General features: G+C 37.6%; 1 protein-coding gene across 1 annotated transcript in view; it reads right to left on the bottom strand.

The window, feature by feature from the left end:
• LOC128560948 (pregnancy zone protein-like) overlaps positions 1–18,833 on the bottom strand; it is a 73,298-nt gene that overhangs the window by 13,591 nt on the left and 40,874 nt on the right. Inside the window, exons 18-24 of the mRNA XM_053554626.1 lie at positions 5,155–5,350; positions 4,413–4,641; positions 3,859–3,985; positions 3,539–3,660; positions 3,241–3,292; positions 934–1,017; positions 233–409 (exon numbers count right to left, since the gene is read on the bottom strand). Of these exons, the coding sequence (XP_053410601.1) occupies positions 233–409; positions 934–1,017; positions 3,241–3,292; positions 3,539–3,660; positions 3,859–3,985; positions 4,413–4,641; positions 5,155–5,350 (987 nt within the window). The remainder of the gene's footprint in view (positions 1–232; positions 410–933; positions 1,018–3,240; positions 3,293–3,538; positions 3,661–3,858; positions 3,986–4,412; positions 4,642–5,154; positions 5,351–18,833) is intronic.

The following is an 18,833-nucleotide window of genomic DNA, read 5'->3' as shown; positions in this document are numbered from 1 at the left end:
GCAGAGACATTAGAGGATGATTAAGCTGCTTCTTCAATGCTGTCAAAGAATTATTTTATAAATATGTCCCTAAGACTTGATGTACCATTAAATATTCTAGCTGTAGGGTGGGATATTTTATTGAACATCACAGCAACAATGCCTACAAAATCTTAACCAAAGAGTTGCTAATTTTAATTCACCAAAAGATTAGGAGATCAATTAACGTTTCTCCTTTCGAGGTATCTCTCACCATTGATGAGGTAGTTGATGGCTTTGGCCTTGGTATTCTCTGTCAGCTGTTGAGTCTCATTCAGATAGTTTAGAACATAGATGTTAGGGACAAAGAGGACCATATTCTGCTCTCCACAACCATAGGGCATCTGGAGAAGATTCTGAAGGTTATGCACTGCAGAGCCTAGTATATCACCTGGGGAACGAAAGTTATAGAGAAATGAGATGATCACAGTGTTGGTTTGTGTTGGGCTAGAGAAATAGACTGGGATAACTAACTGAGAGGCTAAATTACATAGGGGCAAAGGGTAAGAAAGCACAAACGGTGAAGAGAGAAGAAATAGAAAGGAAAGAAAATGGTAAGACAAAGTAGATCTTTCAAGGATGGAAAAATAGGAAAGAAACTGAATGACAGGTAATACGTCTTTCCTGATGTCTGGCAAGATGCACTACAATCATTTTCAAATCTCCTAAGAAGCATTACCACCCTGTAAATCACAGAGAAGTGACCTCTTTACTGTACAGAGTTGATCAAGGTGCAATATATAGCACAACATCTGTTCAATTCCATTTCTAACTCATACATAGTGCAACTCTCGGTTTAGTGCTTTTCCTCTCAATGCAAAGCCTAGTGTCAGGGACTCCATTAATCATGGCTGGTGAGGCCCATGCACTAGTTATAGAGATGGACAGATGCTTCCTTTGGACTGAGAGACTCACCCAAAACTGAATATGTTGCCCTGGTTGATCCCTCAACCACATTTGAAGGAACATTCAGTGACAGCTTTTCAGGCACTTCAGTTTCTAATGAAAGAAGACAAACACATGTAAGAAAGGGGAAAATGAGATAAATATTCTGTTTTTGTTATGAATCTTTTTGCATGGTCTGGATCCAACCTTTCATTTCTCTTTGTCTTAATATAATTTCTTCGATGCAATCCAAGTTTCTACTAAAGCCATGATTAATTTCTCAGTGAAATTCAGATTAATCATATACAGTATATTTCTGCTACATTTCTGTGGCTTTTTAAATAAGTGTATACTTATGGTATACTTATTTCCTTCTCTTTATGAATTATATTAATTACTATTATTGTTAGTGTTTTGTGACAATCACATTCATTCCATACATGTGTTTCAAGTATGTGCTATTTACCAGGCTCTGTTTTAAGTGCAATGATACAGCAATTTTCAAAACAAATTTCCTGATCTCCTGGAGCTTTCACTTTTATGGGAGAGGTAAGATAAATAAGGAAGCACATGTATTTGGCATGATAAATGTTGATAAGTGTCATAGGAAAAATTAAATGGCAAATGTTTATAGGGCAAGCTAGTAAAATGAGGCAAATTAGGAAGTGCAGAGTGTGTGGAGGAGACTCCCAATTAAATGACTCATTGATAAGAAGTCGTATGTGAGCAGACTCTAAGTAAGTTGGGAGTGAGATTTATAGATACTTGGGAGAAGATACTTCCAGGAAAAAGGAAGAAAAAGTAAAAAGACTTCAGAGATTGAAGCGTGCTGGGCGCATTCCAAGAGGAAGAAGACAGCCTGTATGATTGGAACAGAGAGGGCAGGAAGACATGGTTGTGTATAAAGTCATGGGGTAGTAAGGGTTTGTAGGTGACATTAAAGGCTTAAGACTTTGCCTCTGGGGTATGTGGGAAATCCCGGAAAGGTTAGAGCAGAGGAAGGGCATGATCTGACATGTCCTTTAAAGGGTCCTTCATGCCGTAAGGGAATAAGAAGAGGAGAAGACCAGAACAGCAGTTCTGAGGTTATTGAGATAGTCCAGGAGAGGGAAGACTAGAGTAGTGGACGTGGTGAGCAGTTGGCAGATTCTCAATATAATTTTAGGGTGGAGCCTGCTAGATTGGTGAACAAATTGTACGTGAAGTGTAAAAGAAAGAGTATAATAACAGTGAACTCCAAAATTTTTATCCCTAACAAGTAGAAGAATGGAACCTCCATCATCTGAGATGAAAATTGTGGGAGGAGCAGGTTTGTGAGGCCTAGAAGAGATTTAGTTTTGAGCATGCTTGCTTTGAGATCCCTAGTAGATGGACAGACCTGTGAGTGGGAAAATGAGTGGGCAATTGAATACATGATCTGAGTTCAGGAACAGGGCATGGACCAAAGATGTAAATTTTATGGCCTCTAGTATGAAGTTGTTATCAAAACTATGTGGCTATATAAAATTATAAAGGGATGTTCCTACAGAGAAGAGAGGTGATCTGGAGAGCGAACACTGTTCTCAAGCTGATTCTAGATGTCACAGAGTCAATTTTTTAATGTTTTTTTATATAATTATATTAATGATATGAATAAAATATTAGTGTTCTATACATGTTTGTGACCTGGAGTTCATCTTAAAATAACTTGCTTAAGTAAAAACATGAGTATATTTAAACTAATATTTGAGTAATACATAATTAGTGCCACACAGATATTTCAATTTTTTTCTTTTCTTTCTTTTTTTTTTTTTTTTGAGACAGAGCCTCAAGCTGTTGCCCTGGGTAGAGTGCTGTGGCGTCACAGCTCACAGCAACCTCCAACTCCTGGGCTCAAGCAATTCTCCTGCCTCCGCCTCCCAAGTAGCCGGGATTACAGGCTATTTCAATATTTTTAACACAGTTTAGGAAGACACGTGGGCAATACAAGTGTATTAGGAAATGTCCTGTCCTCAATGTCCTATTGAGTCCTCATAATTAGCTAAGAGCTTTTAGGCAAGTCTTTTAATATATGTCTGCTTCTTTATTCTTAAAATATGGTAGTAAAAACACCTTCAATTGTATTTTCCATTTTTTCCTCTAAGAAAATTGAACCTAACTTCAAATAATTTTCATCAGGAAAATGTTGTTTTTCCTTAAATGTCCTTGGCTTTTCACATGGGAGAGGGTAAGAGTTATTGTAATTTATGTTTTCGTTTTTTTCAGAGGAAAGCGTGCTCCAAAGGACATTCCACAACTATGGACTATACTTTGGCAAGTGGTGTAATGTGAACATTTTATCTGTTTTTTCACACTTACCTGATGCACAGAGCAGTGTGTTGTAAGTTTCCTCCTTTTCTATTCCTTCAGGCTTTGTATTGACAGAAGAAAGAAAAGCAAAAAAGTAAAGTGATGCTGAATGCATATGAAAAAATCAGTCACTTAAAAGTAGAAAAGAAAACATCAGCAAATAATTGAGTTGGTGATACATTCATATTTTGGGGAATGAAATGTCGCTGTCATATATATATATATATATATATATATATATATATATATTAGATGATGCTATATTATATAACAGGCCCTCTGAGACTGAGAGAGTATAGCCACATACCTCAACTAGTAAGGGCTTTACTATAGTATCCTTCTGTCCAAATGTTGGGACTTCCGGCACCTCATTATTGCACAATTCTTGAGACGGCACTGCTTCTGCAGTAGCTGTGAAATTCACTTTACCTGGGGAATAAGTTTCTCAAAGAGTTAAATAGTGATTCTGTATATGTAGTTTCTACTTTTTAAGTTTCCCAATACATTTCATGCTATTTTTTTTCTTGATCAGTGTTAAAGGATGAGAAAAAGCATACATTGGGGTCAGAGTGAAAAGCAAATCAACAGACACATGGCATAGAATTCGTTAACAGCATTATCACTCACCCAGTAATTTTGGAGTCACAGCCCAGGATAAGGTTTTTCTCCCATTTCCACAGACACAGTGAGATTCTTCATTCTTCTCTACTGGGACCGCCAGGAAGGCAGAGGAGGTCTCCAGCTGCACACTGACCTGCCCCCACACCAAACACAAGTTTGTGAAGAGACATAGGCAGAGGGTAGTGGACACAAGGTAAATCCTACCAAATGCTTTGTATTTTATGGTTTGCAATAAGGGGATTGAAAAACAGACAGAAACTGGCATAAATGCTTAGGAGTTTGCTTAAAGCCAACACAAGGATGAGATGTTTTCTCAAAGTGAAAAAGTGAATAAAGTGGATGTAATGTGTGAATTTAGGAATACAAAGATACAGAGATCTGTATGGATATAACTTTACCACCTCAGACCCATCAGGTAGCTTTGCTCCTAGTATCTGTTCTGTCCCCAAATTAATACAGACCATATTCAGCTATGAGTTACTGCATTACCTAGAGACCTAGGAAAAGCATGGTGACTATAGTCCGTCCTTCTGCTTTCACTTCCAGAGAAGCACCCTTACCCGAATGCAGTGGGACAAGTAGTTGGACACAGTGGCTTTGAGTGTGAAGGCTTCCCCTCGCACCACGGAATAGGGGAGTGTGAGCTCTAAGAAGAAGGGCTGGAAGACTTGAAAAGGGACAACAGGGGAGAGGCCAAGACCCGCAGTTTCAGACAAACAGAGTGCGCTGGCCTTCCACTCCGTGATGGTGTCAGGAACCTTCATCTCCAACTCTTTTCCACCTGATAAGCTAGTGAAGGAACAAAGAAGAAGTATGTGAACAAATCTCCTTTTTAGCATAAGCCATAGCTGATTCTAGGACACAATAACTCAGCAACCTAGTGTAGTTAATGCTAAAGCTGACCTAAAGTTTGGTACTAACCTAGTTCCTTTCCCTCCCTCCCTCCCTCTCTCCCTCTCTTCCATTCCCTCCCTCCCTTCCTTCCTTTCTTCTTTCCTTCCTTTCTTCTTTCCCTCCCTCCTTTCCTCCCTCCTTCCTTCCTTTTTTCATTTCTCCCTTCCCTTCCTTTTATTTAAAGGGGATGGTAACCTCTGCTTTTTGTTACTTTAGTTCTCTAAGAACCAAATTAGGAAAAAAGAGCATTGCTAAACTATAAGATAAATAAACTGTGAACCTAAATATTTATCAGAAAAGAGTGGGGCAGAACTGAAAGGATTAGGAATCCAGGAAGACATCAGAATCATAGAGGAGATTCAAATCCTGTCATAGACTAAATTCCCCAGAACACATTATACAACTTACTCGAGTTCCACCAAGTCCCAGATCCACGTCTCAGGGAAATATTTCCGGACTATCTCCTTCACTGGCACATTCTGAAAGTCTGCTCCCACCGTCATTGGATAAACCACTGGTGGAACAGCAGCAGGTGGTCCAGCAGCAAGTGTTCCAGCAGCAAGTGATCCAGCAGCAAGTGGTGCAGAAAAGCCTCCCATACCTGCTATAAGGCAACACACATCCCCCAATGTGAACAACCTCATTTTATGATTGATTTTTATAGCTGCCTTATATCTCAAGTGGAATAAATGTCATTAGCCAAGAATGTTTATTATTGAAACAATTTAACCTTTTAGCTTGCTTAACCTTCTTATAGGACAAATAGGTAACTGAACAAAATAAGTTATTGGTTTGCCTAGAGTTTTTTTCCCCCCTCAGATAGCTGACCAGAGACTTTTAACAGTGCTGAAGTGAAGTGTTCATGGAAGAGGGCTGGAGCCTTATTGGAGAGGTCATAGAGAGAAGCTACGATGATGCACAAAAAGAAAGAAGGAAGAAGCTGGCAGAGATTGAACCCTTTAATATTCCATGGGAAGGGTAGCTGGTGATATTTTCAGCTTCCCTCACCCTCCTGGCTTCTGAACTTAAAAAGAGCTGCTCTGCTCTCATGAGACCACATACTGGAGTGGGCTGTGACTCGGGCACTTGAGGGCATGATACTGGGCTACCAGCTCACACATGGCAGCTTGTTTACATGGATGCAAATTTTGATGGAAGGTGCCATAATTGGTGCTTTGTGGAACTTTGCACTGCCCTGGGACCTTCCTCCCTGCATCTTCATGTTACTGGATGCCCTGCACACATTCTTTAGCATCTGCTGACATTGTAGCAGTCACTCAGGGTGCCCAGCCCCAGCAGTGCAGCAGGGTTCCCAGTGATCTATCCTCAGGCATTGCCATTATTCATGGAAAGGGAGTGTACTGCACCAAAGGAGCACCCCTTAGAACAAAGAAAACGAGGAACATGGGCTTTTCTGTGTCCTAGAGTTCCCCAGTAGTGGGCACTGTGCTGGGCTCTGTGGGGGAAACTGTGGTTCCACCACAGAGGTCTGGCAGCCCCAGGGCTCATGAAGGGACATAGAGAGGGGGATTTCTTCTCTCCCCCCACTGCTATGGATTCAGCAGCTGCTGTTCTATGGTAGGTCAGCACAGATATGGCCTATGGACAGCCATTCAGGATCATTTAGTGGTGACTCCATGCCTACAGGAGGTGTGCCCTCTGGTCCAAGCTTGAGCAACAGGTAAGACCCTTCTTCTCTATATGGAACAGCAGTGTTCCTGCAAATGGACAATGGTGTCTACCTGATTTGAATATCCTGAGCATTAGGACAGGAGCATGACAGGGAGGCAGATCACATTTCTGCCAGCCTGGTAGTGGAGTTGGGGCAGCTGTCCTCTCTCCCTCCCGTGGAAACCTTCATGCATTTCGCTGGGAGCTCCCTCTGCAGCCCCAAACAAGGCTGGAGTTTGTGCCCACCACTGGGGTATTGCATACACCCATCTGCTTCTGCCACGGCCAGTTCTGATACACACGCACCACCTACTGGCTTAGAGCCTGAACTGCACAGCCCAGTGAAAAACATACCGACAAAAGTACATAGAACTGAGGAATGAGATAAATAAATGTTCCTGAGAATTTCACGTTCTGGCTCTGCAGGAGACATGGAGCTGCTCACACTCCCAGTACATTGCTACTACAACCAGCATCTGAGAAAGCCACCACACAAAGGCTATCCATAACAAAGGAACTCATACAGTGTCTTTGTCATTGAAAGTACATGGAACCAAAGCCAGGTGATCATATACAATATACATTATAGTTATATTCTGAAGGTGGAAAAAAACCCCATCCAACTGAAAATAAATTCTAAAATAAGAAGAAAGACAGTCTATCTGGATGAGAAGAAAACAAAGAAACAATTTTGATAATTAAAAAAAACAGTTTTACAACACACCCAAAGGATCATACTAACTTTTCAGCAGCAGATCCAAATAAAAATGAAATCTTGGAAATATCAAGTAAATAATTCAAAATACTGCTTATAGAGAAGCTCAGTGAAATCCAAGAGAAAGTTGAAAGTCAACACAAAGAAATAAGGAAAGCAACTCAGGATATGAATGAAAACTTTCTTTTCTTTTAAAAAAATATTGTGCTTAAAAATTTTTTTTATTTTAAAATATTACTTAAGAGGGTACAAAGTTTTCTTTTTAAACATAGATATCTTGTATAATGTTAAAGTCAGAGCTTTTGTTGTGCACTTTACCAGAATAGGGTTCATTGTACCCAATAGGTAAGTTTTTATGCTACACCAATTTTTCTACCCTCCCTCCATGAGTGAAAATTTTTCTAAAGAGACAGATAGTTAAAGAAAAATCAAACACTACCAGCAGGAAAATAATTGCAATCTAATATCCCTGGCAGCTAAGATATTATAGGTGGGTGGGCAGCAAGTCAGATATCAAAAGCACCTTGTCCTAAACAAACAAATAAATAGAATCAAATAGAGCTTTTGTAAATAAAAAAAAATTCATTTCGGTACAATATAGGCAAATGTGGCACACTTAACTACAACTTGGACTTTGAATTTTATCTTACAAACACAAATAATGTAACCTAAATATATGTACTTTCATATTAACCTGAAATTAAAAAAATGGAAATTACAAAAGATTGTAGAAAGTTTTAACAACAAACTAGACAGAAGAATTTCAGAGCTTGAAGACAAGTGTTCAGAATTAACTTAGTTAAACAAGGGAAAAAATTTAAATAATGAACAAAGCTTTCTAAAAATATGGGATTAAATAAAGTATCCAAGTCTATAAGAAGGAGAAAGGAGAAGAAGAAAAAGCAAAAAGTTTGGAAAACATATTTGAGAGAGTAACAGAGGAAAACTTCTCTGGTCTTGCTAGAGATTTAGATATTCAGATATGAGAAACTCAAGAAATTGCTGGGAGATTTATTACAAGACAAACTTCACCAACACATATAGTCACCAGATTGTTTAAACTCAACAAGAAGGAAAGAATTCAAAGAGGAGCAGGAGTCAGTGAAATGTTCTATGAAAAGATAAACAACACTGATAGACCACTAGCTAGATTAACCAAAAAAAAAAAAATAACTGACAAAATTTTGATAAATTCAATCACAAATGAAAAAGGAGACATTATAATTGATACCACAGAAATACAAAATATTATCTGAGAGTAGTATGTACATGTCTGTGCCAACAAACTTGAAAACCTAGAGGAAATGAATAAATTCCTTGAAACATACAAACTCCTAGGCTTGAATCAGGAAGAAATGGAACTCCTGAACCTATCAGTAGTGAGTAGAAACAAAAAAAGGGTCCATGACCAGACAGATTCACAGCCAAGTTCTCTCAGATCTGTAATGAAAAGTTAGTACCAATCCAACCAAAACTATTTCAAAAGATCAAAAAAGAGGGAATCCTTTCTAACTTATTCTATGAAGCCAGTATCACCCTTATACCAATACTGAGCAATGACACAACAACAAAAAAGAAAACTACACACCCATATTCTTGAGGAACTTAGGTGTGGAAGTCCTCAGCAAAATACTAGCAAACTGAATGCAACATCACATGAAAAATATGATATACTCTTCTCAAGTGGGTTTTATTCTAGAAATAAAAGGAAGTTTCAATATATGCAAACATCCAAGTCAGAAAAAAGGAAGCTAAAGTGTCTCTGTTTGCTGATATAAACATATAACTAGGAAACTTTACAGACTCCTCCAAAAGACTCCTAGATTTAATAAGTGAATTCTGTAAAATGTCAGGGTATAAAAATCAATGAGTACTGAAATCAGTAGCATTTCTACACACCAATAATGACCAAACTTGTAAACAAGAACTCAATCCATTTATAATAGCTACAAAAAAAAAAATTACCTAGGAACATATTAAACTGAGGAAGTGAAAAATATCTATAAGGAAAAGTACAAACACTGATGAAAGAAATTGTAGATGATAGAAACAAATGGAAAAACATCCTATTCTCATAAATTGAAAGAATCAGTATTATTAAAATGAGTATATTACCTAAAGCAATCTACAGATTCAGTACAATTCCTATTAAAGTACCAATTCTGTTTTCCACAGAATTAGATAAAATAGTCCAAAAATTCACAGCCAAAGAGAACCTGGAGAGCCAAATCAATCCTAAGCAGAAATAACAAAGTTGCAGGCCTCACATTATCTGACTTCAAATTATACTATAAGGCTACAGTAATCAAACCAGCATGGTACTAGTATAAAAATAGGCACATAGAATAGTGGTACAGAATAGAGAACCAATAAATAAAGCCACACACCTACAAGCAACCGATTTTAAAGAAAGCAGACAAAAACAATACAGTGGGAAATGGATACCCTATTCAGTAAATGGTAGGAACTGAATAGTCTCATGCAAAGAATGAAACTAGACCCCTATCTCCCACTGTATATAAAAATTAACTCAAGATGGATTGAAGATTTAAATGTAAAATCTAAAATTGTTAAAATACAAAAATAAAATATAGGGAAAATTCTGTTGCACACTGGCTTAGGCAAATAATTTATGACTAAGACCCCAAAAGCAAATGTAAGAAAAATAAAAATTAACATATGGGACTTAATGAAGCTAAAAAGCTTCTGCATAGAAAAAAAAATCAACAGAATAAATACCCTATAGAATAGGAGAAAATGTTTACAAACTATGCATCCAACAAAGGATTAATCACCAAAATCTACAAGGAACTCAAACAATTAAGCAAGAAATCAACAACTCCATTCAAAAGTGAGCAAATGATATGAAGGAATATTTTTCAAAAGAAGACATACAGAGGCTAAAAACATGAAAAAATGTTCAATATCACTAATAGAGAAATGCAAGTTAAACTCACAATGAAATCCCATCTTACTGTAGTCACAATGGTCATTATTAAAAAGTCAAAATACAACAGATGTTAGTGAAGGTGTGGGGAAAAGGTGAGAATGTAAATTAGTACAACCACTATGAAAAACAGTATGAATATGTTTCAAAGAACTCATAAAAAGAAAGGTCTTTTATTTGATCCCATAGTGGCACTACTAGGTATCTACCAGGAAAATAAATCATTGTATCAAAAAAAACACCTGCACTCATGTTTTGCAGCATAATTCACAATTGCAAAGCCATGTAATCAACTTAAATGTCTATCAACTTATGAGTAGATAAAGGAATGTTGTATATGTATACCATGAAATGCTACTCAGCCATCAAAAAGAATGAAATAATATCTTTTGCAGCAACATGGAAAGAACTGGAGGGCATTATCTTAAGTGAAATAACTCAGAAACAGAAAATCAGGCAAATCCCGCATGTTCTCACTTATAATACGTATATGTCAGAGCTAAATAATGAGCTCACAGGGACACAGAAAGAGAAATAATAGACACAGATGTCTCAGAAGTGCAGGAGGATGGAAAAATGGAAGAGGGCGGTGCAATGAGAGATTACCTAATGGGAACTACATACATTAATTAGGTGTGGGTTAGACACAAAAAGCCTAGACTTCAACACTATGCAATATATCCAGGTAACATATCTGTACATGTACCCCACAAATCAATAAGTCAAATACAGTCTAGAAGCAACGGTAATTTTCTTTATAAAAAAAGCAAATGTTGATGGTGGGAGGGAGCAAGATGGTGACTAAGTAACAGCTTCTTTGCAACTTGTTATGGTGAGATTGGGGAGAGAAGACTTCAGGCATCTCTCACTTGTGGGATCTGCCCAGAAACATCGCCTTGGGGATGCAGGGAGACAGCAAGAGACTTCTGGACCCCAGAAGGAGGACAAAAGCAGTGGAGAAGTGGTAAGTGGTTGCATTTGTTCAGTCTGAGGCCATGGCTGCTACAGCTGTTAACTGCAATAGCAGTGAGATTGCAAACAGAGAAGGTCTTCCCTGTGGGTTGCTTTGGTTTTTTTTGGACTTGGGCACTTGCTTGAACTACCTTGGGAGAACTTGGACAAGAGTGTGGATGACTTTAAGCGTTGTTTCGGGCTTTGAACTGAGCTGCTGAGCCAAAAAAGAGCTAATAAATGTGGCTGTGGGTCCTGGGCAGCCATTGAGGGAGAACTGCCCATGCAGACTCTGCCCTCATGGTTTCAGAGCAAGGCTCAGGCTGGGAGACCTTGGGTTAGTGATATAGTGACTGAGCAACACCAAAGACTGGGACTGAGATGCTGGGGAAGAGTGGAGCTTTCAGTGTTTGGCAGGAGGAGGGCTGCCTTGCAGCCCAGCCCTTACAGGCCTAGAGTAAGACTGGTTTTTGCATACTGGATAAGTGAGCAGCCACTTCAGGAAAGATCCCAGTGACAAGTGCTTTCCTGGGAAAGGATCTGCTTAGCCAAGGTTAACAGTTTAAAGTGTCTTTTAAGCAGGCTGAGGAGAGATTTAGATTCCCAACCCTGCAGGGTGAGAATCAGCAGAGGCCTCCAGTCTCCATCTCACACAGCTGTATCACCACTGTGATTAACATCTCACACCCCAGAAGATCATCTGTTGCCCAGACAAAATTCAGCAAAATATATATACTGCTTTTGTTTCTGTTTTGTTTTGTTTTTAGTTTCAACATTTTCCCTCTAGATTTTTCTTTTTTTCCTTTTCTTTCTTAATTTTTCTAATTTAAACATAATTTTCCATTATTGCATTTTTTAATAATAAGAACTACATTTTTGCTAGTGTTTCTGCTCTTATTATTTGGTTTCCCCCCCAATTTTATCCCATAAGGTATGCTGTTTGTTTGTTTTGGTTTGATTTATAGTATTTTTGCCTTTTCTCTCTATTTGGTGGAGGTAGGGTACCATGTCGGCTCAGGCTGGTGAAGAGCTACTGACCTCAAGGAAATCTTCCAACCCAGCACCCCCCAGAGCTTCGGGGCTTTTAAGGTTGGGTCAATGTACCCTACTGTACACCTTTATTACTCCTGTATTCCTCTTTCTGTGCCTCTCTTCTTTTTGTCAATATTCTCTTTTACTCACCCCCTCTCCTTTCTCTTTTTTCTTTTTTTAAAATCTTTTTTCAATTCTTGGTCTTCGATCTTCTCATCCCTTTGGTCCTGTACCAAAAGGACTCATTGAAACCTTAGGCCAGAGGCACAGTAACTTAAAGAGTAGGAGGAAGTGAAAGGAAAATTAGGGCAAGGAAACAGATAAAAGAAATACTCATAAGGAAGAATCAGCAGAATAATCCTGGCAACATGTAAAACCAGTTCAGAGCAACCCCGCCAATGGACCATGAGGTAGCTATTGTAGAGGATTCCGCCTGGAAAGAAATGTTAGAAATGACAGAAGGGGAATTTAAAATACAGATGATGAAAACAATGAAGGAAATTGCTAATAAAGTGCAAAATAACCAAAAAACAATGAAGGAAATTTCTGATGAAGTGGAAAATAACCAAAAGGAAATCCAAAAACAGAATCAAATAAGAGATGAACGATATGAAGAATATAGAAAGGATATAGCAGAGATAAAGGAAATGAAGTAGTTAAGTAGGAAACGTAAAGATGCAGTAGAAAGTATCAACAACAGATTAGACCTTGCAAAAGAAAAAATCTCAGAGGTAGAGGACAAAGCTCTTGAGATAACTCATATAGTTAAAGAGGCAGAAAAGAAGAGAGAGAAAGCAGAACATTCACTGACAGTATTATGGGATTTTATGAAGCATTCAAACATACATTATAAGTATCCCAGAAGGGGAAGAAGAATGACCCAGAGGAATGGAAGCCATACTAGAGAATACTATAAATGAAAATTTCCCAAATATCACCAAGGATTATGACACACTCCTTTCAGAGGGATATTGAACCCCAGGTTGCCCCAACTCTAATAGAGCATCTCCAAGAAACATTGTGATGACCCTGTCCAAAGTCAAGACAAAAGAAAAAATTTTGCAAGCTGCCAGAAGTAAACACCAATTGACCTACAGGGGCAAATCCATCAGGGTGACTACAGACTTCTCTAATGAAACTTTTCAAGCAAGAAGACAATGGTCATCTACACTTAGTCTACTTAAGCAGATCAATTTCCAGCCCAGAATTCTATATCCTGCTAAGCTAAGCTTTAAAATTGAGAAAGAAATCAAATCTTTTACTGATATGAAAACATTGAGGAAATTTGCTACAACAAAACCAGCTCTACAGGAAATACTTCAATCTGTTCTACACACTGACCATCACAACGGACCTTCAGCAAAGTAAGCACCCAGAAATTAAAGGACAGAACCTAGCTTCTACAATGATGCAAAAGATAAAACTAAGAAATGGGCTTTCACAAAACTAGATGAATAGAATGCTACCACACTTTTCAATTATCTCAGTAAATGTTAATGGTTTGAATTCCCCACTAAAGAGGCATAGATTGGCTGATTGGATTAAAAGACACAAGCCATCCATTTGCTCTCTGTACGAAATACACTTAGCCTCAAAAAACAAATTAAAGCTCAGTTAAGGGGCGGCGCCTGTGGCTCAACGTGTAGGGCGCCGGTCCCATATGCCGGAAGTGGCGGGTTCAAGCCCAGCCCCAGCCAAAAAAAAAAAAAAAAAAAAAAGCTCAGTTAAAGGTTGGAAGACAATTTTTCAGGGAATTTTTCTGAAAAAAAGAGGGGTTGCAATCTTATTTCCAGATACATGTGGATTTAAAGCAGCTACAGTAAACAAAATTCAAAAATGTTCACTTCATATTGGTCAAGGAAAAAATGCAACAAGAAGACATTTCAATTCTAAATATTTAAGCACACAACTTAAATGCCCCCATATTCTTGAAATAGATCTTAATTAGTCTGAGCAATATGACATCTTATAACACCATAATAACAGGGCACTCTAACACTCCTCTTACAGAGCTGGACAGATCCTCTAAACAGAAATTAAACAAAGATATAAGAGACTTAAATGAGACCCTAGAACAACTGTGCTTTGATAAACATATGTAGAACACTCCATTCTAAAGATAAAGAATATATAGTCTTCTCATTGGTCCATGGAACATTCTCCAAAATTGATCATATCTTAGGACATACACAAAAAAAAACTTCAACAGAATCAACAGAATTGAAATTTTATCTAGTATCTTCTCAGACCACAAGGCATTATAGGGGGAACTCAACTCCAACAAAAACATTCAACCCCACACAAAGGCATGAAAATTAAACCTTATGCTGAATGACAGTTGGGTTCAGGAAAAAATAAAAGAGGAAATCATTAACTTCCTTGAGCATAACAACAATGAAGACACAAGCACCAAAACCTGTGGGATACAGCAAAAGCAGTCCTGAGAGGAAAATTTATTGCTTTATATGCCTACATCTGAAAACCAGAATGAGAGCGCATCAACCAGCTCACAAGCCATCTTATGGAATTGGAAAATGGAGAACAATCTAAGCTTAAACCCAGCAGAAGAAAAGAAATATCCAAAATCAAATCAGAGATTAATGAAATTAAAAATAAAAGAATCAATAAGAAAATTAATGAAATAAGGAGATGAGTTTTGGAAAAATAAATGAAATAGATAAACCTTTGGCCAGACTAACCAGAAATAGAAAAGTAAAATCTCTAGTAACCTGAATCAGAGATGATAGAGGGGAAATAACAACATAAGGCACAGAGATACAAGAGATTATCTTTGAATACTACAAGAAACTCTATGCCCAGAAATTTGACAATGTGAAGGAAATGGATCAGTATTTGGAATCATACCCTTTCCCTAGACTTAGCCAGGAAGAAATAGATCTCCTGAACAGACCAATTTCAAGCACTGAGATCAAAGAAAGAATAAAAAATCTCCCAACAATAAAATGCCCTGGTCTGGATGGCTCCACACCAGAATTCTATCAAACCTTCAAAGAAGAGCTTATTTCCATACTGCAGGAATTATTCCCAAAAATTGAGGAGGAAGAAATCTTCCCCAACATGTTCTATGAGGCAAACATCACCCTGATACCAAAACCAGGAAAAGACCTAAGTAAAAAGGAGAACTTTAGGGTGGCTCCTGTAGCTCAATGGAGTAGGGCAATGGCTCCATGTTCTGGAGGTGGCAGGTTTAAACCCAGCCCCAGCCAAAAACTGCCAAAAAAAAATAAGTAAAGGAGAACTTCAGACCAATTTCACTAATGAATATACATGCAAAAATTCTCAACAAAATCCTAGCCAATAGATTACAGCTTATCATCAAAAAAGTCATACATCATGATCAAGTAGGTTTTGTCCCAGGGATGCAAGGCTGATTTAATATATACAAGTCCATAAATGTTGTTCACCGTATCAACAGAAGCAAAAACAAAGATCATATGATCCTTTCAATAGATGTAGAAAAAGCATTCAACAAAATCCAGCATTTTTTTCTAATTAGAACACTGAAGAATATAGGCATAGGTGGCACATTTCCTAAACTGATCAAAGCTATCTATGACAAACCCACAGCCAATATTTTACTGAATGGAGTAAAACAGAAAGCTTTTCCATTTAGAACTAGAACCAGACAGGGTTATCCTCTATCACCATTACTATTCAACATAGTGTTAGAAGTTCCAGCCAATACAATCAGGCAAGAGAAGGAAATAAAGGGCATCCAAATGGGAGCAGAGAAGGTCAAAATCTCCCTCTTTGCCGCCAGTATGATTTTATTCTTGGAGAACCCCAAAAACTCAACCACAAGACTCCTGGAAGTCAACAAAAAATACAGTATTGTCTCAGGATATAAAATCAATGTCCACAAGTCAGTAATCTTTGTATATGCCAATAACAACTAAATGAGAGGCTAATTAAGGACACAACTCCCTTCCCCATTTTCCAAAGAAAATGAAATACCTAGGAATATACCTAACAAAAGAGCTGAAGGACCTCTATAAAGAAAATTATGAAACCCTAAGAAAAGACATAGAAGAGGATATTAACAAATGGAAGAACATGCCATACTCATGGCTCGGGAGATTCAACATTGTTAAAATGTCTATACTTCCCAAAGCAATCTATAGATTCAATGCCATCCCTATTAAAATACCAACATTGCACCTTCAAGACTTGGAAAAAAATCATTCTTCATTTTGTATGGAACCAAAAAACAAACAAACAAACAAACCCTATAGCTAAGGCAGTTCTTAGTAATAAAAATAAAGCTGGGGGCATCAGCATACCAGATTTTAGGCTGTACTACAAGGCTACCGTGGTCAAAACAGCATGGAACTGGCACAAAAATAGAGACATAGACATTGGAATGGAATAGAAAACAGGAAATGAAACTAACATCTTACAGCCACCTAATCTTTGATAAACCAAACAAGAATATGCAATGGGGGAAAGACTCCCTACTCAATAACTGGTGCTAGGGGCAGTGCCTGCGACTAAAGGAGTAGGGTGCCAGCCCATATACTGGAGGTGATGGGTTCAAGCCCAGCCCTGACACAAACTGTAAAATAATAATAATAACAATAATAATAATAATAATACTAAATAAAAATAAATAAATGGTACTGGAAGAACTGGATATCCACATGTAAAAGACTGAAACTGGACCCTCACCTTTCTCCACTCACGAAAATTGATTCAAGATGGATAAAGACTTAAATTTAAGGCCTGAAATGACAAAAATCCTCAAAGACAACATAGGAAAAACACTGGAAGATATTGGCCTGGGGAAAGACTTTATGAAGAAGACTTCCATGGCAATCACAACAACAACAAAAATAAACAAATGGGACTTACTTAAACTGAAAAGCTTCTGCACAGCTAAAGAGACAACAACCAAAGCAAATAGACAACCTATGTAATGGGAGAGGATATTTGCATATTTATCACACAAAAGCTTGATAACTAGGATCTATAAGAGAACTAATCCACATGAAAAAATCCAACAATCCCATACATCAATGGACAAGGGACGTGAATAGAACCTTCTCTAAAGAAGACAGAAGAATGGCTAACAAACATAAAAAAATGTTCTTCATCCCTAATTATTAGAGAAATGCAAATCAAAACCACCCTGAAATACCATCTAACCCTAGCAAGACAGGCCCACATCACAAAACCTCAAAACAGATGCTGGCATGGATCTGAAAAGAAGGGAACACTTTTACACTGCTGGTGGAACTGCAAACTAATATAATCTTTTTGGAAGGAAGTATAGCGAACCTTCAAAGAACTCAAGCTAGACTTCCCATTTGATCCTGCAATCCCATTACTGGGCATCTACCCAGAAGGAAAAAAAGTCCTTTTACCATAAGGACACTTGCACTAGACGGTTTATTGCAGATCAATTTACAATCATCAAAATGTGAAATCAGCCTAAATGCCCCTCAACCCAGAAATGGATTAACAAGCTGTGGTATATGCATACCATGGAATGCTATTCAGCCATGAAAAAAGATAGAGCCTTTACATCCTTTGTATTAACCTGGATGGAAGTGGAACATATTATTCCCAGTAAAGCATCACAAGAATGAAGAAGCATGAATCCTATGTACTCAATTTTGATATGAGGACAATAGTACACAGTGAGGCGTGAGGAAGGGGAGAGAAAAGAGAGACAGAAGGAGGAAGAGAGGTGGGGGAAATGAAAATTAGAGAGAGGGTAGGAGGGGGGGAGAAGGGAAGAAGCAGAAAGAGGGACGGAGAGAGGGGGGTCTCGGTGAATGACACACCTTTTGGGGGCAAGATACAATTATAAGAGGTACTTTACCTAACAAATGCAATTGGTGTAACCTAGTTTCTTGTACACTCAATGAATCTTCAATAATAAAAAACAAAACAACAAAAGCAAATGAGCTCTAAGATGAAGGGAAGGATAAAGAGTAAATTAATGTACCAAATATTACTTTTATACTGAAACGATGATTGCATGTCTTCCATTTACAGTCAGAACCAAATGAGAGGAATGGCTGAATAAGAGGATTTCAGGAATGATTTGTTTTGTTTTAATGGCAAATGAAATGTGGAGATGTAAACAGTAAACAACAGGATACAGTAGAGTATGTGTTACAGACAATGGGGACTTAAGAAAGAAAAGATACTCAACTTCAGTTTCAACAGAAAAGATTTCACCCAAAGTGCAACTTAAGATGATCCTAGATGCATAGGAAGCAGAGGAAAGTGGGAATGTTCTTTGGGGAAAGGGATATACAAAACAAATGTATTTCTAAACTGGGAAAGGAAGCTTTGAAGTTTCTCCTAGAGGAGGAAAAACTCTTTTAGATTATAATGTTTATTTTGACAGTGTGTTAACATAGTTGGGTAACACAGGAGATGTAATTATATAATAAAGCATCATGAAGGTTAGGAGCAATGAGTAAGATCTGCTAAGGAAAGATGTAGTTAGCTTGATGAAAAAGAAAGTGGTACTCCAGAGATTAGAAAGAATATATATATTAAAGATATATATGAAGATACATATACAATCTTTAAATGTATCTTTTATATTATCTTAAATATGTTTATTTTAATATTACATCTCATATGCCTTCTGATCTCTGAAGTTATCATTTTTAAGATAATTATATTTAAATACATAATTATAAATAGATGTATAAAATAATAGAGTTAGACATGCTCTTTTAAAGCTTTAACTGTAATAGCTCTTTGAATTCTGTATAAGTAGTGATTACATCTGAG

The sequence above is a fragment of the Nycticebus coucang genome, chromosome 12 (assembly GCF_027406575.1).
Source record: "Nycticebus coucang isolate mNycCou1 chromosome 12, mNycCou1.pri, whole genome shotgun sequence".
NCBI lineage: Eukaryota > Metazoa > Chordata > Mammalia > Primates > Lorisidae > Nycticebus > Nycticebus coucang.
Note: the sequence above shows the minus strand (reverse complement) of the source record. Positions and strands in the feature narration are given on the sequence as shown.